The sequence below is a fragment of the Procambarus clarkii genome, chromosome 5 (genome assembly GCF_040958095.1).
Source record: "Procambarus clarkii isolate CNS0578487 chromosome 5, FALCON_Pclarkii_2.0, whole genome shotgun sequence".
NCBI classification, from domain to species: Eukaryota; Metazoa; Arthropoda; class Malacostraca; order Decapoda; family Cambaridae; genus Procambarus; species Procambarus clarkii.
Genome location: NC_091154.1, coordinates 27,482,706 through 27,507,592, shown reverse-complemented (window position 1 = coordinate 27,507,592; position 24,887 = coordinate 27,482,706). Strand labels below are relative to the sequence as shown.

The window sequence follows — 24,887 nt, the reverse complement described above, 5'->3', positions numbered from 1 at the left end:
CTAAAAAATAATATCTTAATCTTTGCAGTTGAGGTAAGCTTTTATTTAACGGATAATTTGGCCGCTGATATCTCCTGGGTTCCAAACAAGCACTATTCTGGGGTGTTCGGTCTCATGAAACTCACTCTCAACAAGGCTCTTCCATCATCACTCAAGAGAGTGATTGTCTTGGATACAGATATTACTGTAGCTACAGATATTGCAGAACTTTGGACTCTATTTTCAAAGTTTGGTCCAAAACAGGTAAGTTGAGTTTTGGTATAAATTTTTAAGCATTTCATGCAGTTTTCTTACAGAAGTTAAAAAAGATCACTAAGTTCTCTTTTTTTTTTTTAATATTTAGTAGACAGATGGAATAAAACTTCAGTTTGTGTCAAAGCCAATTGCAGTTTTAAAGCTATCTATGATCATATATATATATATATACAGAAAATGGTGCTTCACAAACCTACTGTAGTATTGTACTCTCTCTGAGACGATAAGATCATATGAATTGTGTAATAATGCACAGTAGACATCATTGAGTATACATTGCCTTCATTGTTCAAGAATTTCCTAAATATATACCATAGCATACGTAAGAATATAAGAAGAAATGAAACTGAAGAAAGCCTGTTGAGCCATGTGAGGTAGCTCCTATTTACACCCAACTAAATTCTTTCTTATACTGTATATGGATGATAATCCATTTATCTTAAACTTTTTGCTTATGGACTTGATACCAATAATGGTGTTTTAAAGTACCTTTTCTGATGATGACGTAGCTACAAATATGATGGAATTTTGTCACGCTATATCTTTGACTTTGTAAGTAATTTATCTTTATTTGGAACAGTATATTGGTCTGGTGGAAAATCAGAGTGACTGGTATTTGGGCAAACTGTGGAAGTCGCATCGCCCCTGGCCAGCTCTTGGTCGAGGGTAAGCTTTTTCTGTTTGTCTTGAGCGCTGATGGCAGCTTGGCAGTTTTATGAACATATGTTAACCCATAAATCAGTGCTATTGGAGTACTCTGTAATTTTCTTTGTGCCATACAGAATCTTACCTTATGTCTTTTTAATACAATAAACCTTCCAGTTATAACACTGGGGTCATTCTCATCCGGTTGGATGTTATGAGGCGAAGCAACTGGTCCCAGAAATGGAAACTCATAGCAGAGAGGGACTTGACAACTCTTTTCTCTACCCAGCTTGCTGATCAAGATATTATTAATGCAGTCATCAAGGTTAGATATTACATACACTGTATAGTTTTGTGGAGTATTAGGGTATTACGTTTCAGGAAACTATAGGAAGTTTTCTATTATCAAAATAACATGACAAAAGGACAGAAGCTTAAATGAGAAAAGGCATAAGAATTCATATGCTGATAATACTCTCATGATTGGCCTAATTCAACCAGTGTTTAATTCTGTAATATCTCTGCTTACTTTCAGCAACATCCAGAAATTGTGTACAACCTCCCATGTCAGTGGAATGTACAACTATCAGATAACACTCGTTCAGAATTGTGCTACTTAGAAGTAATGGACTTAAAGGTATTGCACTGATCTGTGTTTGGGTGAGGTTGTATGTTTATTTGTGTTTGCTTATTTGTTTTACCTAAGTAAAGTTACAGGATGAGAGCAATGCTCGTGGTGTCCCGTCTTCCCTATAAGCTTTGTCATGTATTTATCTTATACGTCATTCATAAAAATATACTTTATTTCAGAATTACATTGGATAATCTAGAACAATAGTCTTTATAGATCTCTTGGTCAGTTTAGTTCGTCATCATCACCATACATGGTGTACTTGCACTTAGACACTCGTATCCACATTACCAATAGCCTGCTGCCACCCAAGATGGTGTTGCCATAACCAGTTATATCATTCTCAGCCTGTAAAATGTTTTGACAGCAAGGCTTGGATATTTTGGTCCAGACATTCCAACTATTTGATGTAGAGGCACATAGAGGTTGAATTGAACTGCCTTTGCACAAGATTCGGTTACACCTAATTTTAAAAATGTGTTCTTTGTCTAATATTCACAGCAAGGTTGAAGTTGCTTCATATTCTTCACATATTTTTATCATGGATAATTTGTACTTCAGGTGGGTAAAATCTTATGGCAGTGCTCAGAAAATTGATTGAGAAAAAAAGTTATTGGGCTGAGAACCAGGTTAAGGCATTTGTAAAAAAAGAAATTGGGACACGTGTGTATTCCAAGAAACACTATGATCCAGCAGGAATAGCTTGAAATAATCCCTGCCATAATGGGGCACAATGTTATGTTTGCTCCGACTGTGCCTAATGCTGTCCCACAGGTCCAGTAGTACCTATCTACAGGGAGCAATCAGTTGTCCTGCTTACAAAGTAGCTTGTCGTATACATTTGGAGCCAGATTTTTTTTCATCTGTATATGTGTTTGTCATATTTAATGACTTATTACAGTACTTAGCAATTTATTTTGAACACTGGGCCTACTGTTCTAAAAAATGTTTTTATTTTATCAACTGGTTATTACTTGGTCTATCCATCATCTGTTGTGCATCTGCCATCAATCAACATTGAATTTCTTGCACTTTTTCTATTTGGGGAATTAACTCTATATGTAGACTGAATATGTTGTACAGGTATCTTGAATAATGTCTTGAAATAGGTTTTGATTATTTTCAATTTAAAATTGTAGCATATTACAATTAATGATATCACCCAACTTCCTAAAAACTGTTAAATTGATTTTAAATCTGTCGTAAATGTATATTTTGGTGGCATTACTAAATTTCATTTCCGATACCATTTTGTGTAGCTCTGAGTCTCTTCTCAGATACTGTACCCTCAAATTTACTTTTGTCAAACATAAATTTGATTGTGTAAAATCTTTGCAGTCTAATGCAGAATACATTTTGTATACTGTACTATAATTTTAACTTATCTTACTTTGCTGATACTTGTATAGATTTTCTGAAAATAGAAGTATTTTTCAATTTAATTTAAAGCTTGAAGATATTTTCTACAACATTAATGGTTAAGTATTCACACGATGAACATTTGCTTTTCAGGCTATTCACTGGAACTCACCAAAGAAATTAAAGGTAAAGAATAAACATGTTGAATTCTTCCGAAATTTGCACCTCACCTTCCTAGAATATGATGGGAATCTGCTACGTCGGGAACTGTTTGGCTGCAACAATTCACGATCAATCACCTCTTCTAATTTACTTTCACAGGTACTTTAGCGTGTAATACAAAAAAGTAAATGGATGTTAGATGTTATTAACAACCTACTCCTATCATTTTTGTTTAGGCAAAAATTATATTTCCATAGCCCAATTTCTTGAGGGTGATTGCAGTTGTTTAAAGGTAAGAGTAATTAATGAGTACTTGTACTGTATCTTTAGTAATCCTCTTGTGTATCCTAAATTAGGTATATAAATTTCCCGGTGTGCGTAAAGAAAAAACCCAGTAGTGAATGTAATGAAACACCACTTTCTCGGCGAGTCCTGGGGGCTTCAGAGAGCTTACCCAGCTGATATGTATGTATTAGACCATGGCATCAGTCAATTTGATTGGAGTTCTATGCCTACCGGGGACCATGAGCCAGAACCTGGCCCCCCTCAGAGTGACACAAGGAGTAGTGGCCTAGAGAAACCCCCCATATGGTTGGAAGCATTCTATGTCTATCATTGACTGGGTTAGGCACCAAGAAAGGTAGGTGTCCCAAAACAAACACAACCTAGTTAAAAATTGCTACCGAAAACCGAACTAGCTTCATAAATTTTTTTTTAATATACAGTATTATTACCAGAATTAAAGCTAAAGCGTTCAGGATTTTTCCATTTTTTCATTATGGCAAACAATTGCCAGAGGTGTTTAGTGATGAATGCTCTTCGATTCCAGAGCTGTGTGTTGACATTTTTAATTTTGACTTTCAAAACTTTTTTTACTTTTTATTTTTTATTTTGACTTTTTGACTTAATTAAAAAAAAATTGATTTTTTTTTTATACTTTTACTGTCCCTAAGGCTTAGTTATTTTCTCCATTTTTAATCATTCAGAATTATTGTGGGAATAGAGGTCCAGATAATAGTTACTGAACATGTAAAAACCTTTAGCTTCCAAGGAAATACAGTCAAAATATGAATAAGAAATAAATTTTAGTAATACTTTGTTTTCCCATTTACTAACAGTTAAATGAGGAAGACGAATGCTATGAGTTTCGTCGTGCCCGCCAGACCAGTTACCGGACACACTTGTTCTTCCTCGACTATGAGTATGATCCTACAACAGATGGTTATGATGTCACACTTGTTGCTACTCTTTCCATGGATCGTTTGCAAATGGTTGAACAATTGCTAACACACTGGGATGGTAAGTAAACGCTGTTGATATTGGTATAATAAATAACTACAGTACCACTGTATTTAAAAATCATATTCTAAGTTAGCATTACATAACTTCTTGACTAAATTAAAAAATAATTGTGAATAAATTAAAAAATTTATATGATTAAAAGTTCTGATTAATTCAGAACTTTCATAACTGAAATCAGTAAATTAGGGCCTGTCAGCTGCAAAAACAGATGTTGTCTATTAAAATTTATGATATAGATAGCCACGTGCTTTGGGAATGCCATCTATCCGAAAATGACAGTTTCGCGATTGAGGTTGGTTTGGATACTCAACTTTAGGAAGAGCAAGGTTCGCATATAATGGTTCGGGTATCTCATTAGGCAAGTGTCCGCCAGGCCTTGCAGCCCGGGGTGGTAGTTGGATGGGAGATGGGCCTAGTTTGTCCACTGATGGTGTCGGGCGCCACTCTAGTGCCTTCTACCCTGTGACATCACAGATTCACAGCTTATTGTTAACATTGTTCTGATTTGTCACGAGACTGGGGTGTTCATTCCGTGACTTTGTTGGATATCTTGTCACAATCTAGGAACATCCGTGTACCATGTCAGCTACAAATGCACCCATTGTGTCAGTGAAAGCTTCAAGAAGCGGAATACATAAAAGAAAGAGGTCGGTGATGACATTTGAGAAGAAAGTTTAAATAATTAACAAAATGGAGAGCGGAGTCTTGAGAAGTGTTGTGTACGCTGAATATGGTGTCTTGGTGAATATTGTATTTCTCTAGAAGTGAAAGTGATAAGGCAATATGAAATAGAAAGGTAATAATTAAAGCCAAAATGGAAAGTGTTGATAATGTAGTGTAGCAGTGGTACAAACAGAAGCGTGAGGAGATGAAGAAGCCAGTGGCAGGCTGGCTGCTCGTGGAAAAGGCACGCGAGTTTCACCAAACAATGAAAAATTAAGAGAAGAACTAAGTTCTATTTTAGAACTTAAGGGGATTAAGTTCCCAGAACTGAGAGCAGAACCAGTGACTGAAAAATAGAAGATGACATAGATAAGTGGATAGATTATGACAAAGAAGCCCCAACCTTTCAAAACGTGACTGATGATGAAATTATAGAATTACAGCAAAAAAGCCAGAAGCGTGCAATGAAGATGATGGCGAGGAAGGGGAAGAGGAAGAGGATGAAGAAGTGTTAAAGGAAAAATGTAATACGTATGAAAAAAGCTCAGCAATATTTTGAAGGCATTCTGGCATTTATGGAAACGAGTAACAGTGAGTTTGAAACTAAGTACATGATGAGCCTGTATAATTTGTATATGAAGTTTTTGAAAACAAGAGCAAAGGGAATGAAACAAATAAACAAATCCACAAGGGCCGTGACGAGGGCCGTGTAATGAAGTAAGGGCGAAGAGGTAGAATGGCCTATTGACATAGCTCGAGTGCATGGAGGAGTTGTGTAAAACCCTGGTTTGTGTCTCGGAGAGGCTGCAGGATCCAAGTAAGTTCAGTAGAACTTCTGGTTTCAACTCTTTTTGACCATGTTGTAGCTCAGTCGATTAAGACAGTGTCTGGGATGCTCTAGGACAAAGGTTCGAATTCCTCGTCACGGCCCTTGTGGATTTGTTCATTTGATGCATCACGCTATTGTGATTTCTGTGTGAATGAAACAAATATCAATTAAAGAGTCTTTTTGCAAAGGCTTCCAAGACAGCTTGCATTGCCTCACCTGAACCTGACTCATCACATGACCCAAATGGGTGTCAGCATCTGAGGTTACCTTATCACTATTAGTCAACCCAACATCATCAACATCCACCACCACCTTCTCCATGTAAATAAGAATGCTCCGTCAACAATGATAATCAAGATAGCAAGTGGATCAGGACTTTTTGTATTGGTGAGTATAATCAAAATACTCTACTTTCGAATTTATGCTATGAACTTGTCAATTTTTTCTCCTAGATTTTAAGGTCACTTATACGAACACAACAGGTTAACCTACGGGTCTTGGCTCGAGGGGTTTGTAAAGCATGTGGTTGTCTGTACTATAGTATACAGTATCTTTATATACTGTACTATACTGTATTAAGCTATTTTGTAAATGCTCTGCTCCAAGTGAACTTTGACATGAGAATTATATATTGTTTTCTATCCCCCCTCTTTTTCCCTATGTTCCCTTCAATAGCTCCTTTTATCTTATGCATGCAGGAGCTACTGAGATGGTGTCCAAAATGGTGGAGTTATTGCATTTCATACCCTATTTTTATATATTTTTCAGGTCCTGTAAGCCTGACACTGTACATGTCTGATGCTGAAGCTCAGCAGTTCCTATCCTACACTCAAAGCTCAGAAATCATTACCAGTAGAAAAAATGTTGCATACCATGTCGTCTACAAAGAAGGGGTAGGTTATCATTTTGGTAGTATACAGGCATTGTTCATACTATCAGATCTAATAAACACAACCCAATATATGTGTAGTTTGGATGTTTAATTATCCGCTACGTTATTGTGACTTATTGTCTGCACATGGCTAATGCTTAGCTAGAAAAAAGGTGAGGAGAGAAGTCAGGGAGTAAAGAAACGAAGGTGAAGGTGTGAGGAGGTCAGGGACGTGATGGATTTAGCTTGAGAATTGATACGTCTGGGCTATACTGCTTGGTTACTTTCTTAGGCAATGCTTTGCTTTTCCAATGGATTGGAAAGAAAGACATGTAGATTCACACCTATAACATACAGTATTTTCTTTTTTGCATTTCAGAATTTTTATCCTGTTAACTTTCTTCGCAATGTTGGAGTGCAGCATGTAAACACACCATATGTCTTCCTCACGGATATAGACTTTCTTCCCATGTTTGGTCTCTATGTCTACCTAAGAAAAACACTTCAGAATTTACACCCTGATGATAGCAAAAAGGTAGGTAAATATAAACATTTAAGTTTGTAAATCCGTTTTGTTACTGTAGAGTTAAAACCTCGTGGTGGAGTAGTAACACACACGCCCCGCGCTTTGCAAATGATTTGGCCTGGGTTCGTATCCTGGCCAGGGAGGATTGACTAGGCACCAATCCCTAACTGTATGCCTCTGTTCACCCAGCAGTGAATGGATAACTGATTGTTAAACGATTTGGCGAGTCGTATTCCAGAAGAAAAATTAAGATTATGGACCTGCCCGAAATGCTATGCATGTTAGTGGCTTTACAAGAATGTAAGCGCTCTTGTATACAGTATATAAATAAAAAGAGATATATATTGGAATAGTGTTATTCAATTTTCAAGTCTCTACTATTTTTCCATGTAAAGTAAGTTGGTCATTTTGTTAATTTAATTTTTGGCTTTGTAAAGCCAAACCCAAGAGGTAATCGTTTTGTTAATTTGTATGGGAAATCTTTAGTACAGCGGTATAAGGTTTCGTCTTTCACAAAATCTTTCCCAGACATATAAAAAATGTATATACATAGTACCTGTATTAAATTAATTCACCTTTCACTCTTATTTAGAGTGGCAGTGTGAATAAAACTGATTTTAAGTTTTACAACTAGCCACTTATAAATTAGTTGATCTTCATTTATACATTAATTTTGTATTTCTCTCTATACAATTCTATTTAATGTAGAGGCTCTTGTTACTATTCAAGTTACTTTTAACAAATTAATTTCTGATTTACATCTGTAAAAAATTTCATTGTTTCTTTTTCCTTATTGTTGCAAAGAAATATCATATGTAATATCATTTCTTTCCACTAAGCGTGAGTTTTTACGTCTTCATTTTTACATCTATCATTTCTCTTAATTTGTTTAGAACACATTTTTATAATTATTTTATCTTGACAGGCATGGGTTGTGCCAGCATTTGAAACACAGCGTTACCGCCTGTCATTCCCACGTAGCAAGGCGGAACTCCTCAATAGACTTGATATGGGAGAGCTATTTACTTTTAGGTTAGTGTTAAGCTTTCTTTGAAGGCTTTGAGAGTGATGTCATTCTCACTGTTATATCGTATCACTGTTGGTGACATGATATTCTGATGACAAAGTTATAATTGAGTACACTGCAATTTATAATTGTAATACCCTGTAGTTAAAAACCTACAATTCCCAGTTAAAGTTAACACTGTAGAAACTTGATGTATAATTTTAACACTGAAATTTTGTTTTATAATTGTACCTTGTCATAGAATAATGCAACTTTTCTTGTAAGAGACATAGAGAGCCAGGGACACAAACAAAGAGAGACAAAGAGACACAAGAGGGAGAGGGAGAGAAAGAGAGAGGGAGAGAAAGAGAGATGGAGAGAAAAAGAGAGGGAGAGAAAGAGGGCTGACTCGCATCTGGAACTTGTTCGCTCAACAAGTTGATACACAGGATATCATATCAACTGATCACATGAAGGCTCTGGCACATAGTTGGCTATAGGCTCATTATGTTCCTTATATGATTGTTACCTAATGTTGTTAACACTTTCGCCCGGGCATGACACAGCATTGCGTCATCCGTTTACTGTCGGTAATCTCGGGGATGACGCAGCATTGCGTCATCCACTAAAATAATTGCCAAAAATCAGGTTTTTATCTGATTTTTGGGGGATTGTTTGGTAACTGTCAACAAGCCGAATGCAATATGTGACTACAATACAAACATGAAAGGTGATGATCACTTTGACCAAATGATCAAATATTATCACTTCATAATTAAAACTCACAAATGGACGAAGAAAATGACCATCTATTTTGTGCAAATGGCTATCTACAATGCTTATGTGATGTACAACTACTACACAAAAAATACTAAACTATAATACTACATATACTAAAATACTAAATACTAAACATTTGTGGGCAGGAATTGGGAGTGTAGCTGGAAGGCGTCTGGGCGCTCACTTGTGGTTAACGTGTGGCCCGTCTTCAACTCGTCGGCGGGTGGAGCGTGACCAGGTTTTTTATTTTATATGCTAATGTTCCTCTAGAGATTTCTATTGCGAACCCATTGATACCAAAATGAAAGACCTAGGACGAAAATTGAAGTGACCAGAGTGAAAAGAGTGAACACATTTTATCGCTTTTGCGCGCTCCTGGGTAACTCGTTCGCACTTTCTCTGTTTGCTGCGGGTAATTAGCCGGGCTTTTGGAGTTTACATGCATTTAGTGCTGTAGAGAATTCTATTACGAACACAATGATACCAAATTTAATCTCGTAAGACGAGAATTAAGGTGACAAAGTTGAAGAGAGTATACACTTTCCAGAATTAACGCGCGTGAAGAAATTGGCCCGTGAAGCTCTGGGACCCTAATCGCACAGTTGAGGGGTGGCGGGCGGGGCACGCCAAAGTGTTAGGTGTATATTATTTTGAACCTTTGGTAGCTCAATTTAGCCAGGTAATCCCTACTCATCTCTGTTTTTTTGTTGTGTTTGTATAGGTATCATGTTTGGACAAAGGGTCATGCACCAACTAACTTTGCCAAGTGGAGAACTGCTACTACACCTTATAAGGTATGTGTTTTAAGTCGTATCTGAAAATTTGTAGTATATTGTTAAATCATTTAACATTGCTCTCCACCATGCTGAATTAATACTTTACAACCTCATAATTATAAATTGTAATACATAATCACTTATGTCTCTCACCTCACTGTGACCTGATCCTGTATCCTTTGATAGATATGATAATGCCCTTACAAGCGAAATGTTACTTACAAATTAAGAGCTTCTCATGTCTTGGTGTTTCACTACGGTGCTTTCTACACTGTGCTCTTTACAATCAAGGGCCTTTGTTTGAATGATGGGATGCAAATACAACAAATGTCATAGTAAAGACTGGTAAAAAAATTTGCTGTGTTGTAAAAAGTGGCAGAAGATTGAGAGTTGCGTGGTAGGATGTGAAAGTAGAAAGATCGCTTGATTACAAAAGAAAGAAGTGGATTATGTGGCTGCAAAGTAAGATGGAAAGTAAATAAAGAAAAATAAAGTATTGCATGTTGAGATCTGATATGTGGCAAGCCTTGTGCAGCCGTTAAAACAGGGAGTGCAGGACATACTGGAAAGGTAATGGAAACGTTTTTAAGAAACTGTGAAGATATTAAATGTTAAAGTACAGTGAGGAGACAGATGGTAACGTGAGAAAAATGTTTAGGTAAGGATGTACAATGAATATATTTATGAGTGATGGATGATATTAATGAGAGTAGTGGACATGTGAATATAATTGGAATGATTTTTGGAAAAGAAGGTAAAAGACTCTTAAGATATACAGTATCCTCAAGAAGAAGCAAGAGCATTGATATAGAAATTAAAACTGCAAGATAAGTATGCATGTGTAATAGGGATACCATATGTGCAGTAATTGTTGCATGTAATAAAGACAAAGAAGTCACCTCTGCACTTCCTCGTGATGTTAGTCTGGTGCAGCTGCATGCTCAGGTTCCCAGTCTTTCGGCTGTTTGGCAGCTGAGGACCTTCGGATCAAGACCAAGGTCATTTGGCCTTGGTCTTGTGTTTCTTTAGTCTTCTGGAGCTGTCTTCAGATTGGCTTTCAGAAGATGTGGGAGTACAGGGTAAGGGACCCTCAGCTGGGGTGTTGGTCTCGACTGCTTCAGTGTTGTCTGCCTTGCTGAAGTTGTTTGTGCCGATCCTCCAGGAAGTGGTTTCTGTGTTTTTCACCTCTCGTCTCGCTTGTCGGCAGGCCGTGCTAGCTCTTTCTATGGATTCGGCTTGGGCCCTGCCTATTCAGTCTTCTTCACTGTATTGTCCTCTGTTGTTCCCGGAGAACTGTGTTGCTCAGTTTCTGTTGCCGGCCTATTTCAGACTTGTTGGTTCTCCGTGGGGGGGTTGCTCCTGGCCTTCTTCGAAAAATCGTGTCAGGGCTCGGGCCTCGTTTGGTCGGGATAGACCTCTGGTGCCAGTTTCTGAGTTGGTGGGCTTCCTGATGCCTTCGGCTGGTCGGCACAGGGTTCGTTCTGTACAGAGGTCGGCTTCTCGGGGTTTGCAGTCAACCTTTTCACAGGGTCGCCTCATTGACAGGGCGATGGGGGGGGGGGGGAGTGGATTGACTCTTTTTGCCCGGGTCTGGTCTCATGTGGTCAAAATGACCTTGTCTTGGGTGGATTTCCCACTTGTTTTCAGTTTCGAAATGGGACTTTGCGGATCACCGGTACATTCTGGACTTGTCTCGTCTGAACCGGTTGATTCCTTGCCTTTCTTTTGGATGACCTCGCTGGTACCTCGCTGGTTTGACTTACTCCTTCACGTTTTGCGTCTGGCATTTCTGATGCATGTGTATCGCAGTTTGTATGATGATCAGGCGAACTAAATTAAAGTATAGAATGAGTCGTAGAAGGAATTAACTGGCAGAATGAAATCCTGAGATTGGCACTAAAAACAGCATGTTACCAACCTCTGCCTCTTTAGTGTTTTAATATTCCTAACTCAATTTTTTCATGTTTTTAACAGGTTCCATGGGAACAAGACTTCGAGCCTTACATTGTAGTCCGTAAGGATGTTCCTGAATATGACACTCGCTTCGTGGGTTTTGGATGGAATAAGGTGGGATATTTTTTCCTTTGTTTATTCTTGCTTGCCAACAAAACCCCTGTTTCCTCAAGTTTTTTTTTTTAATTTAAAACAATTATCATCTGATTATGTACCGGATAGCTGCCCAGCTTTCACAAATATTTTAAGCGCTATTATATAGTTATTAATGCTTGATATGTTTGAGCAAAATTTAGTATATGGCCAGCCTCACATGAGCTTTCCTGAGGTGTGGTGTAAATTGGCCAGTGAGCTGAATTATAATAATTTTTTTTAATATAGTTTGGTTACAGCAACTGAATGTTAGAAATGGTATGATGTCATGATAGGTTCAGACAAGGATGCTTGTTACATGCTGCTGGCCAAGTCCGGGAGGACATAATGCTGAAGGTGGGTAGAAGTGGTGAGCTAGTGAGAGACTTGGAGCCAAGAGCAGAGAGCTTGAGTAAGGCCGGGGGGTGGAGAACTTGGAGGGGCAAGAGATGAGAGCTCGAACGAGGGTGGGAGCAGATGGCTCGGATGACACTGACATTAGCGTCATTAATAATGAGTGAATATGATTGAGGTTGTCAGTAGCAATTATGGGGATTATTGGAAACTTGAATGCTTGTACAGTAATAGAATTTCTTGGAATGTGGAATAGCTTGGGGGGCTAATTTAAGTGGCTGCCAAATTATGTCTAATGTGGCTGTTACAAGTTCATTCTCTCACGAACATCCTTATTGTGATTTGTGATAGTTTAGCAAGTAGGAACCAATTGTTAAAACTTAAGTGACTGAAGTTCAGTGATTTTGTGATACACCAGCCATACATCTTGTAATCTGTTAAATGTGGCCAAACTCCCTTTGCCTCAAAGAAAGAGCAAGTTTCTGATGGTGGCTTGCAGGTGGCAAGGGTGGCTCTCAGAAGCCTGGTTTATCTTCATAAGGCTTAGCAGGACCAGCACTCAGTTCAGGAATTTACTGAAGGCCCACCAGAAGAGGGCACTTCATTTTCATCAGTGCTTGAATTTTGGCCAGGTCTGTGTCAGATGTTTCTTGAGGTGCAACAGAACTTTTGCTGCTAAATAATTGTTTAAGCTATTATGCCATCAGTTGTGTGGCTTACATGAATGTATCTACTGATGCATTCTATTAAGGTAACATCCAGGAGCAGTATTAGGTGGACCAGTTGCACTGCTTCACAGTGTAGTTTCTCTACTGTGGCAGCATTGGTGACCACCTCCCATTTTTTTTTATAATGTTTTTACTGTCATGTTCAGTTGAAGGCTAACCTATGGAAGTGGCAGAAAGACAGCCCCAAAACAAGCTTTGAGCACGTGAAAACCTTTCCGAGCATATTCTGCTGCTGCTGCCACTTCCTCCACTTCAGCGTGTATGTGAGGAGGGTGTGAATAGATTGATCATGAGTTGAGGAGGGGCTGTTGCCTTGTGATGGTTAGGTGGACGAAGCTTGTCATTAGCAGCGTTTACTTTGGAGGTCAATATGTACTCTGGCCTGTGAACAGGCAGTTTAACCATCAGTCTATTCTGGTTGGAGTACACCCTCTCCAGAAATTCCCAACCCCCCACATATGACCATGGTAATATCTTTCTAGTTCTTATGGTACTAGTGCCATATTTTTCTTTCACTTGAGGCCATGAGACAGTGACCTAAGAAAGGTGCTTTTACTATCTCAGTTATATACAGTACCTATTATTACTTTTACTGTTTTAGATTTAACTGATAAACTATTTATTCCATTCATATACTGATGGAGGGAAATTTAATAGTTTTCTGATGTGTTTTGATTTTATTTTTATTATATGCTTTCCAATTGAATTCTCTACCTTGGATGTTTATCATTTTATTTAGATATTCCCTTCTTAAGTCAAATATCAATGGTAATCATCTGGTAATTTAACAGGTTTCACACATTATGGAGCTACATGTGATGGGTTTTGACTTCATAGTGCTTCCCAATGCCTTCATAATCCATATGCCACATGCTCCTAGCCTTGATATTGCTAAATTTCGCACATCACCACAATATAAGAGGTAAGTAATTTCTTTTATTATATGGGATATAAAGTGAGCACTTCATTGCTTCCTTTGTGTACATACTGTACAGGCATAGTATTTACATATGTGCTTGCAAGAGGGTTTGGTGAGAACTGTGATGGAGGTTGGATGATAGGCTGTGTAGATAAGTTGATTTGCAAGTATGGAAGGCATACTAGTTAAGAATATTTGGATGAAAGGGCTTGCTTGTCTGCATAGAATACTTATTGAAATTATGATTTTTGTATTATTATTATTATTATTATTATTATTATTATTATTATTATTATTATTATTGTAGCTAAGTAGCTCTTATAAGCCAGACACACATTCTGCCTGCCAGGTTTTAATGACCTGTGCACTCAACATAACCAGTAACCTTCCAAAAGTCTGGTAATGTAGCTGGTGAAGGGAGACTGTGACAACTATAATTTTGATCTTCGCTGAGAAATCAACTCTTTATCATTAAAATGTACAAAGAAAATGTAATGTGTATATATAGCATCTTCTGGGCTGGGTGCCCCATGTTTTTGGGTGATGGTCTATGCTTTTTAGCTGGGGGCCTCGGTCCCATGTTCGTACTGTACTTTCTAGGATTTGTGGTTCTTGGTTCTAGTGATTAATTTACAGGGTTCTGGGCCCTGGGTTTTTAGTCCCCTTGCCCGGATCTTCAGCCCATTAGTTTCCTGGCATCCTTCTGTGGATTTAGGTTTTGGCCAGCATGTGGTCCTTCCTGCACATTGAAATTGCAGCCAATTGATGTTTTTTATTTTTGTGATTTTCTCCTTTTGAGTTCCAGCATGGGTGCTGTGCATTTTACTTTTGGCTCATTTTGAACTGTCCTGTTTTGTTTCCAGAACCTATTTAGAATGGTTATTTTGAGGTGCCTTTTGCCTAATAGGGCAAAATATGTACTTTGTCTAAAATTGTCTAAAAATAAGTTGTCTTGTGTCGCCAGTGGCAGTGGACTGCAATGCGCACATTTGTTGACAGGTTCTCTGTGCCTCTGTTTGCAGGAGTTGGTTGCTTGGCTGTTGTGTAAAGGGTCATAGGTCCTTATTATTGAACCTGCAGAGGCTGCTTTGTAGTCTGTACTTCTCTGGCAGATGTTGTGCCCAAGCTATTAACATTACTCCCACAGGATGTGGTGATAGATTTTTTGCACTTCATTGGGCTTCCCAGCATGTAGTTCTTAATTCTCTGCAGGAATCTGCTTGATCACTTTTTTTTTTCTTTTTGTTTGTGACTGTTTTCTCTTCTCCTTTTTCTTGATAGAGAGGTTGCATATGTGTTACCAATTGCCATTTAGGCAGATATTTTAGCCTCAGTTTCTTCCCTTGACTTTAGCATCCAGGCAGCCATCCAGACAATTTTGGCTTCTCGGACTTGTGGACTGGGTAGGGGTTGTCGGCCTCCAGTTTCCTAGAACCATGCGGCTCCATCGTGGCGGGCTTCTGATCCCCAGCTGGGGTGTTCCCAGTACTCAGCCCAAACTGGCAGTCGATGGAGTTCTTCCCACCAACCCTGTCAAGGTAAAACCCAGTGGTGGTGTGGTGAGAACATCTGAGTGTCTTTCAGCACACTTTGACCCCAAGATGCTGGACCTAACAGGCAGTGTCGCAGGGTCTTCAGTGTAGTTGGTCTTTTCCACTGGTATTTTGGACACATGCTTAGCCATCTACTGTGCTCCTCTGCAATGTCATTTGTGATTTGTTGGGCAAGGGTATGTATCATTGTAGTGATGCTGTCCTTGTTTTCATCTACTTGAGGATTAAGGATTGGCTGGGATTCCAAGTGGTCCACTTTTTGTTCAACATTTTGGCTATGGCACTTGGTTAGGGTTGAGCCTTGCACCTTGAACATTTAACAGACTGACTCGGGTGATCCATCAGTGACCATGTCTGTTGGGGTATAAGAGATTTGCCCTACTTCGATGACTAGTTAGTCTGGCCTCCTCGGTGGCCAGCTTGTTTGCTAGCAAGAGATTGGATTCTTTACCAGTTGGCTGATTGAGTTTATTGACAACTGGATAAAGTCCCCAGTTGATGCCCTCTCATGGTTTGGATTTGGTTGGAATGGGTCTGGTATGTGAGAACAGCCTCCCACTTCCTTCCAATAGTTGGCCCTGTTGCAGTTAGACCTTCACCTCAGTCTGGAGTAGAGAGATGGGATTGGGACTTTACAGAGCAGAGAGGTCATTAGAGCCTGGTAGGCAAAATTTGTGTCAGGGAACCCATATAAGGCTTAAGGAAGCAACCAAGAGACTGACTCGGATAAAAAACATCTTATTTGTGTCGCTACTACTTTTTATTTGATTTTTTTTATTTGTGGCTGCCAGTTTGAATCATGAAAACAATATGATGTATGATCGTGAGCATGGTTTTCTAAATCTTTAACACTTTCGCACGCCCGGCGAAGGTAAAAAAAAAAAGCGGTATGTGCGCGCGGCGTTTTTGTCGCTTAAGCGTAAAAACAAAAATGTGTATACTCTTTTTACTCTCCTGACCTTAGTTCTTGAGCTACGTATTTCATTTTGATACCAACGTGTTCGCAATAAAATTCTCTAGAAGAACATCAGTGAAAAAAAGTCACGAAACGTATAGGGATACCAGCACCAAATAAATAACTACGAAGATGACTCGCTGTGAGCGCCCAACAGCAACAAAATGTTTTTACTCTTGGGATTGTTATCACCTCCACACTTGTCCTACAGCGTTAATTTTGGTATCAATGGACTCGCAATGAAATTCCCAACACGGTGATATGAATATAAACGTAGAATAATGATCGCGGCCCACCCACAAGAGTGTGGGAAGTGGTGAAATTGTTACCCGGTATCGGTGACAGGACGACACATGTGCGATACGGCGCTTTGAAAGTTTATACTTATTTCACTTTCCTGACATTATTATTCTATGTACGTCATTCATTTTTGTGTCAATGTGTTCGCAATAGAATGTTCTATGAGCCCGTATGTAAAAAAGATCAACAAAGCGTAAGATAGAATAACGCCAAATATAAAACAATGCTGGAACATATCAGTGAGCGTCAAACACACACAAAATGTTTTTACTTTTGTTATGTTTGTCAAGTTTATACTTGTTGCACACAGTTATTTTTGAGACACAAGTGTTGAGATACTGTTGCTGTTTGAGGCCAATCTTCCAGGTCCCAGCACAATTGGGCCCAATTTGCCACCTCGTGGAACTGTAGCAATGTTAGCTTTTTTTGATCAGTTGTGTTGTATTTGTACAAAACAAAGGCATTATGCAAAGCCATTTGCAGGAAATAAAACGTTATCTTTTAGGTCCACTTGTGAGTTTTCCTGGTAAAATGGTAATACCATTTGATCGAAGTGGTCCACACCTTTCATGAACTTATTGTACCATGCAGCCTAGTGATGAGAAAGAGAGCCTCATGGCGCGCAGTTTGAAACAAACCCAAAGTAAATCGGATTAAAATTGAATTTTATACAAATATTTTTTTCAGGACATCATTTTATGTCCACATCGCGGAAGCGGGTAGGCGAAACAGGACTCCGGGGTGGAGTCCTGATCTGCACAAAGTGTTAATTACCAGATTTTTATTAAAGTTTTGCATTGCTGTCCCTTAATAAATGCTTCCGAAATTCAAGTACAGGTACATACCTTTTAACAAATGTCATTGCCTTTTGCAGGTGTGTAAAAATCCTGAAGAGGGAGTTTGTGGATGACATAAACCGAAAACACAACAGTGACATAGCTCTCCAATAAAGCAGGTGGTAGCTGTGTAATCTCCATATTCCAAAATTTTAACATTGTGTATTCCTTGAGTAAAAAAATATTGCAGCATAAACCATCATGAACAATTAATTTTGTTTTGGATCAAAGAATTGAATTTGTTCTAATAGTATAGTGTTGTCTAAATCTTTACCATTTTGTTCTGTATCCTAGATTTGTGAAAAAAACAAATTCCAGATTTTGCAAAATTCAGCTTTTTTTAATCATGAAAGTTTGTGGGTTTCTCATAACAGATATGATGGTTTTTTGCATGTTTACACTCTCAAGTAATGTATCAACAAGGAATTTTCTAGTGTAAACTAAAATTTTTATATTTTCTTGATCTAACTTGATAAAAATTCAAACTACAGTACAGTAATGAGCATTTTTTTGTTATAATTTTCTTTGCCATAATAACTTTTCTACTGGTAATTACCGGTAGGTTTATACAGTGCTTAATATTTTTTTTTAATTTTAGAAAAAGTGGTAATGCCACCACTCTCAAGATGGTGGCCTCCTCGGTACCAAACCTTGATAATTTTTTTAATTTATCGAACATTTTTGGCCATATTAACACTACAGCATTCCAGTGACGCAAAACACATCATTCGTTCTCCGACAGTAAATGTTCCGATGATACTAAAACGTAGCGTCCATCTTGAAATTCCTGAAAATCACTTTATCTGTGGGGAACCCTGTTAGTTCCCTGAAGCATCTTGCTGATCAAGTGCCATACTACTTAAAAGTTTCATCAGTTGCTGAGTTCTTGTATGCCTACCGGGAACCACGAGCCAGAACCTGGCTCCCTCAGAGAGGTGCAGGGAGCAATGGTTCATGAACACTTTACATTTGAAGTTTATCTTGCCGTCGACCAAGGAAGACACCCAGAAAGGTAGGCGAATCAAAACAGACTACATGTACTGCCTGGTTGACAAATGCAGCCTATGCCCTCAAATTATCAAAAGAACTCCCCCGCAAAGAATACAAACAAGCAAAACTTCAACCAACTAGCCGCCTCTGCTTGTTACCTCCAGCTCTCCCTTCCTTCCCCCTATTGGAGGGAAGGGAGAGCTGGGCCGCCACCAGCTAACTCTTGACTGATGTAGCATGCAAAGTGATCGCAGTCGCTCTGGCTCAGTGTTCCCATTTTCAGTGGTGTTTTTACCCTTACGTCAGTATTTATATATATGGATGTGTGTGAGCCAAGAGTTTCGAGTACTGGAGCTGTATGCCTCTCGGGTCATCTTCCCTAGGTGCTCCAAAGTACAGTACTACCCTTGCGTGATACCTGGTTGATGGGGTTCTGGGAGTTCTTCCAATCCCCAAGCCTGGCCCGAGGCCAGGCTTGACTTGTGAGAGTTTGGTCCACTAGGCTGTTGCTTGGAGTGACCTGCAGGCCCACATACCCACCACAGCCCCGTTGGTCCGGCACTCCTTGGAGACTAGGGTTGTCTTCCCTGGTGCATTCGGGAATTGCTCCCCGTTAGAGGACTTCCCAAGGTGAAGACCACCACAAGCGAGGGTGTGTTGGGGGTCTTTACGTCTTCCAGTCTAAGTCTTTAAGTGGCTTCCGACATGATTGAAATGACTGCATCGCTTCAGTTTGTTTCTCACCTTTTTTTCCATTCCCAAGACGGGAATCGCCAGAATCCGGTTCATCCTCGACTTTTTGTGGTTGAACCGGTTCATCCCGTTCCCTATTCCAGATGACCACTTTGTCCCAGATCTGTCTCATACTCGAATAAGACACTTGGATGATCTCCCTGGACCTCTAGGTTGTGAATTGGCATATCCCTATACAGTACGTTCAAGGTTTAAGCTCAGTATGGCTACATGCGTATTCACTAGTTTGGCTTGGGTTATTGTGATTTTTTACTTTACCAGGGTTCAGGGTTTTGGCCTACCTTGACCACTGGCTGGTGTGGGCTCCCAGCCAATCCACATGTCTGCTGGTCAGGGATCTGGTTCTTTTGCAGCTTGCAGGGTTCAAGGTCCTGGTGAACTGGGGGAAGTCCCAGTTGGTTCCATCCCAGGTTCAAACTTGGTAGGGCCTTGCGTGGAGTTCTCTGTTGGCTTCGCTTTCCCTTCCTCCACTGGCCTTGATACAGCTGCAGCACAGCCGTCTGTTGGTGTTGCTCAACAGCTGCTCAAGCGGTGGATGCATTTCACCTAGATTGGTTGAGATGATTTCCCTGGTCCTGCTGTTGCTCTTGAGTCCTGGCCAGGTTGGCATCCTGAGGGTAATTTTGTTCATTTATGGCCTTTTCTGGCGAACGTCGAGATGGCAGGCTTCTGGAGGGGTCTGTTGGTTGTGGATGATTTGTTGGTTCGGACGGGGGTGCATCATGTGCTGTGTCCAGTGGCAGCTCTATGTCACAACCAGCGGGCTGCTGATTTTGTGACGGTGGATGCGCTTTGGGTGGATCCGGTTTCCCTGGTTTCCTGTTCCAGGGCTCGTGTGTCTCAGGATGTCCGCAGTGTCATTAAGTCTAGCCAGCCTGTGGTCTACCCTCGTGCCCATGATGCTAGGAAGTGTGCTGCTCATGTGGCTGTCTTTGGGTACATGTGATCTTTGATCTCTTTTATAAAAGACACTGGCTTGGAGGTCGAACAGGGGTCTTGGCTGCCAGATGTCTCGTGCATGTTCTGGGCCCTGTCCAGCCCTGTGATGCTTTGGGGGGTCTGTCACAGCCGTCTGTTTCTTTCTCAGCTTGAGACCTGCGGTGCTGCCGCCTCTCAGGCAAGTCCCTTTTTTTCCTTTTCTTTTCTTCATGGAGCCGATGGGGCTCCCCACAGAAATCCAGCGTTGAATGTAATGAAATGCCATTTTCTGGCCTCCCTCCCTCCCTCCGGTCGACAATTTTTCAGTGTTCAAAAACTGTTGTGATTGGCTGCTAGTTCACCTCGGCTGGCTCCCCCTTCCCCCCTTGGGGGGGAGGGGGTGGAGGGGGAGCCATTAAGGAGTGGGAGTGCTAATTGATTGAAGTGTTGCTGGTTTGCTTTCTTTCCTGGGGGAGTTTCTTTGCTCTTTCTGGACATAGGTGGCAATTTTCATCAGACTGTAGTTTATTTTCCATCTTTCTATGTGCCTTTCCGGGTCGATGGCAAAATATGACGTATTTTAAATGTAAAGTGTTCATAGAACATTGCTCCCTGCACCTCTCTGAGGGGGCCAGGTTGTGGCTCGTGGTCCCTGGTAGGCAAAGGAGGACTGTGACTGATGACTCCAAAGTAATAAAGCACTATATCAGTTCGGATAGCTTCAGGGAGCCGACAGGCCTCCCCACAGAAAATGTGGTCAGTGAATATTATTGATGCCAATTTATTCTGGATTATTCGTACAAGTGTTGAAAATTAATTTACATTTACAGTAGATACTTTTCCTAATTTTTCCCTATTTTCTCCCATGGCAAAAGCTGTCCCGCATTTTATTAATATTTCTGCAACATTGTGTTCCTAATTTTTAAGGCTACACTGTATAGTACTCTTGCTTCAGAGTAATAATGCACAGCAAGTACTGAATAGTAGCTTTACTGTACTGTGAGTTTGTCTTGGGACAGTAGGAGATTGAACAAAATATATTGACAATGTGACTATGATGGGGAAACTGTTCTGAAATGTCTTGCGATCACAGTTGAAGATTGTGAATTACTATTTAGTTAAGTCATTAAGAGGCGAACAATTTTATTATCTCGCACACAAACTTGCTCATCAGAAAAGCTAACAGTCTAGCATATGCCGTAACAGATTTTGCTGTGGAACAATTGTCGGCATGATAATTTATATTTCTTGTCATTTGATTACAAGGCAGTTTTATTTTGTATTGAAGTCCTGGTGCATTAATCTTGCACCGTGAAACAAATGTGTAATAGTTTTGATGTGCCAAGATACCGCATCATTTTTCTTGTATGGTCTCAAATGTGCCAATTGTTACGAGATACCTTCATGAATAATAGCTTCACTATGTGTAAGCATTTGACTTGGCTTTCTCAAGCTGGTTACCTTTCCGGTAACCTTATATTACAACGAATTGAAAGATCTGTCTCGTATATGGGTGATACAGTGAACTTGGCTAAATACATTATATTTTTTGTACTGTATTTTAGAGATATTTACTTAATATATTCATATGGCATTTAAATTTCAAAAATTTCACCTGGGTTATTCATCACAGTGTGGGTACATTATCTATGCATGTGCACCCAGGATCTAAATATTTATTAAATGAGGTATTTTCCACTCACTAAATGAGTACAGTATTTTTAATTAAGTACAGTACTAATACCAGTATATGTAAAGGCTTATACTGTAATCATTTTCATACACAGAATGCTAGTTTTTTATAATGGAGTAATTTTTTTCTAAGCTTATTCTTAATGAATATATATTAATATTTTGCATAGGATTTCTGGACTGGTGTTCTGGATATTTCCTTACTCATTTGTCAAACACACTTGTATATTTAGTGAATACTATATTTGGCGCACAAAGAAATCACATTAACGTAATGTAATATATCAGTGAGAAAATCAGTAGGAGTCATGAGGAGGATTAGAACCTACACACTGGGTACTCCCAAGCACACGCCCTAGATCACTACACCAAGACATGGTAAAAGCAATGTAACTTGGGATTCCACCAAATCCCTGAATCCTCACGGCTCCTACCGATTTTCTCATTTACACATCACGTTAATGTGATTTCATTGTGCATTTGACAAGACATGTTGGAGGTAGAACTACTAGACCATAAGTCTGGTAGTTCTACCTCCATGAGGGCAATGCTTGAAACCCTGATAGAGCTTCAGTTGTAAGCCTCAGGACCCCTCGAGGATTTGGTGGAATCCCAGGTTATATTGCTTTTACCATGTAGTGGTGAAGTGGTCTAGGGTGTTTGCTTGGGAGTACCAAGTGAGAGGGTTCAAATCCTCCTCATGGCTCCTCTTGATTATCTCACCGATACGTCATGTTAATGTGATTTCATTGTCCATTTGACAAGACTCATTGGAGGTAAAACTACTAGACCATAAACCAAAGTGCACAGGGAGGGGGGGGGCAATGTGTGTAACCCTGATTGGGCTTCAGTTGGAAGCCTCAGGACCCCCTAGAGGATTCAGTGCAGAATGCAGGTTGCATTGCTTTTTCCATGTTGTGGTGTAGTGGTCTAGGGCGTTTGTTTGGGAGTATCAAGTGAGCGAGTTTGAATCCTCCTCATGGCGTCTCCTGATTTACTATATTTGGTGCTCTCTATTACTGCATGAAGCACAGCTATTTCAGTCAAAGTTGCTGCACCATTGTAATAGAAATCCCTCTACTTGCATTTGCATTCAATTACTGTATAAAGTAAACTCAATTAGGGAGCATTTGTTCTGTGATTGTCTTCCTTAAGTTAGTAAAAATATTTATTATACAAATCTAAGAAATATATTATTTTCTGAGCAAGGTTTCCTCTGTTGTTTTCCTAGCCAGTATCTGGGTGCAACGAGGATGCTGTTTACATAGCAGGCTCGAGTTGACATCTAGCCCCACTGTGATAATGATAAATAGCTTTCCAAATTATCTTTGCAACTTGATAAGGGGCAGGGAGATAGCACAGTCTTTCTTGGTTATGGAATGAAGTGCACACCACTGCCCCCCCCCCATCTCTAAATTTGGTGACAAGGTCATTTGCAAAGTTATTCATCATGGTGGGGTTAAATGTCAACTAGAGTCAGGTGTGGACCCAGACACTGGCTACAGCAGCAGCCAAGTGACCACTCAAAAAAAGAGCATATCAGTTCTTTGCATTTTATTTTGTATTTGCTTTATATTTTTGTAATTATGTTCCTCATGAAATTTAAGTATACTATAGTTTAATGTATTAGAATTAGTTTATGAATGTAGGATTGAATTTGCTGCTGCTTTACAAATGTACCTGTGTTCAAGGTCGTACTGTGCAAAAAAAATTGCATTCAATTGTTCTTTCTCATAATAATCCATAATCCATAACTGTACGTGGCCGAGTACAGATTATATTTTTGAGCATTCTTCATAGGCTCTCAGGCTTGCAGAACAAAATGGTTGTAGATCTCTTACATGTGTCTTCCAGTTTGGTGGAAAGTGAGAGGACGGGAGTACAAATGTGCACAGCCAGGGTTGTTTTAACAACACTCTCGGCTGGCATGATAAGGTCCTTGTCAAACTACTGTTGATCTCATACCATGCTGTAAAGGGTTTTGTCTCGGTTTATTGGGGGTATATTAACCGACTTAAAGCACTTTTTATGTTAAAATCGGAATTAGTCATTAATTTATCACGACAATTCTTGCAACAAAATGTTAACAAACTTAGAATGCTAGTAAATTATTGTGGCCATTTTCATGGGAAAATAAAAAGTGTTTAAATGTTTTATATTATTTCCCAACACCAAAAGAGTTAGTCAGCTGAACATACATTATAAACAAATAGAATAAATACTGTATATATACAGTGGAACCTTCGTTTATGAATTTAATCCATTCCTAGAGATGATTCGTCAACCGAAAATTCATAAACTAAAACTATTTTTCCCATAAGAAGCAATGTAAATTGAATTAATCTGTTCCATATTCCCAAAAATATAAACTTTATATTACATTTTATATATAATACTAATCATATTTTGTACTACAGTACAGTATATCTTACCATTATTAAAGACTCTTGTTGGCATATATTAATAGATGTTGAGGAGCAGGGGGTGGGGGGGGGGGAAAGATAGAAGTGTCAGTGTTTGGAAGGGAAGTACCCTTCCATAACATCAGGCAGTGATGCCATTTCTGGGGTACACTACTCTCTCCTACGTTTTGCAGGTGTACCACTAGGAACTGGTTGTGGCTCTCTGCTTCCTTGTCTTACTAAGAATCTGTCTATAAACATTTGTGTTGTCTCATAACACTATGAAAACCAATTCTTTTTGTAAATTTCTCAAACCATCCCCTGCTCACCTTAAATGCTTTCATATCTACATCACTCGTTTCAGGGGCTTTCCTTATAAGATCTTCATGCAATAGCCTTGCTTTTTCACAAATGATGACCTCTGAAACGCTTTCAGAGAATCATGGTGCGATATATAATAAGAAATTTTATGTTCAGAAACCAAAAAAAGAACAAAAACAATGAAATGCTTCACAAAGAATTCAAGTGCATTCATCACCAAATTAAGTACCATATGGAGCAATGCAATCATAGATGTACAGTAAACACCCTAATCAT

The 24,887-nt window shown here is 39.3% G+C and overlaps 1 protein-coding gene across 3 annotated transcripts in view; it reads left to right on the top strand.

The window, feature by feature from the left end:
* Positions 1-24,037, top strand: part of LOC123762335 (xylosyl- and glucuronyltransferase LARGE1) — a 39,238-nt gene extending 15,201 nt beyond the window's left edge. For all 3 annotated transcript variants that reach the window (XM_045748822.2, XM_045748830.2, XM_045748815.2), the window contains exons 5-17: positions 29-243; positions 836-921; positions 1,078-1,225; positions 1,436-1,537; positions 3,044-3,211; positions 4,171-4,351; positions 6,615-6,739; positions 7,097-7,252; positions 8,169-8,275; positions 9,751-9,823; positions 11,780-11,872; positions 13,764-13,894; positions 17,574-24,037. In XM_045748822.2, the coding sequence (XP_045604778.1) occupies positions 29-243; positions 836-921; positions 1,078-1,225; positions 1,436-1,537; positions 3,044-3,211; positions 4,171-4,351; positions 6,615-6,739; positions 7,097-7,252; positions 8,169-8,275; positions 9,751-9,823; positions 11,780-11,872; positions 13,764-13,894; positions 17,574-17,649 (1,661 nt within the window). In that variant the 3' untranslated portion in view covers positions 17,650-24,037. The remainder of the gene's footprint in view (positions 1-28; positions 244-835; positions 922-1,077; positions 1,226-1,435; positions 1,538-3,043; positions 3,212-4,170; positions 4,352-6,614; positions 6,740-7,096; positions 7,253-8,168; positions 8,276-9,750; positions 9,824-11,779; positions 11,873-13,763; positions 13,895-17,573) is intronic.
* Positions 24,038-24,887: the final 850 nt, after the last annotated feature.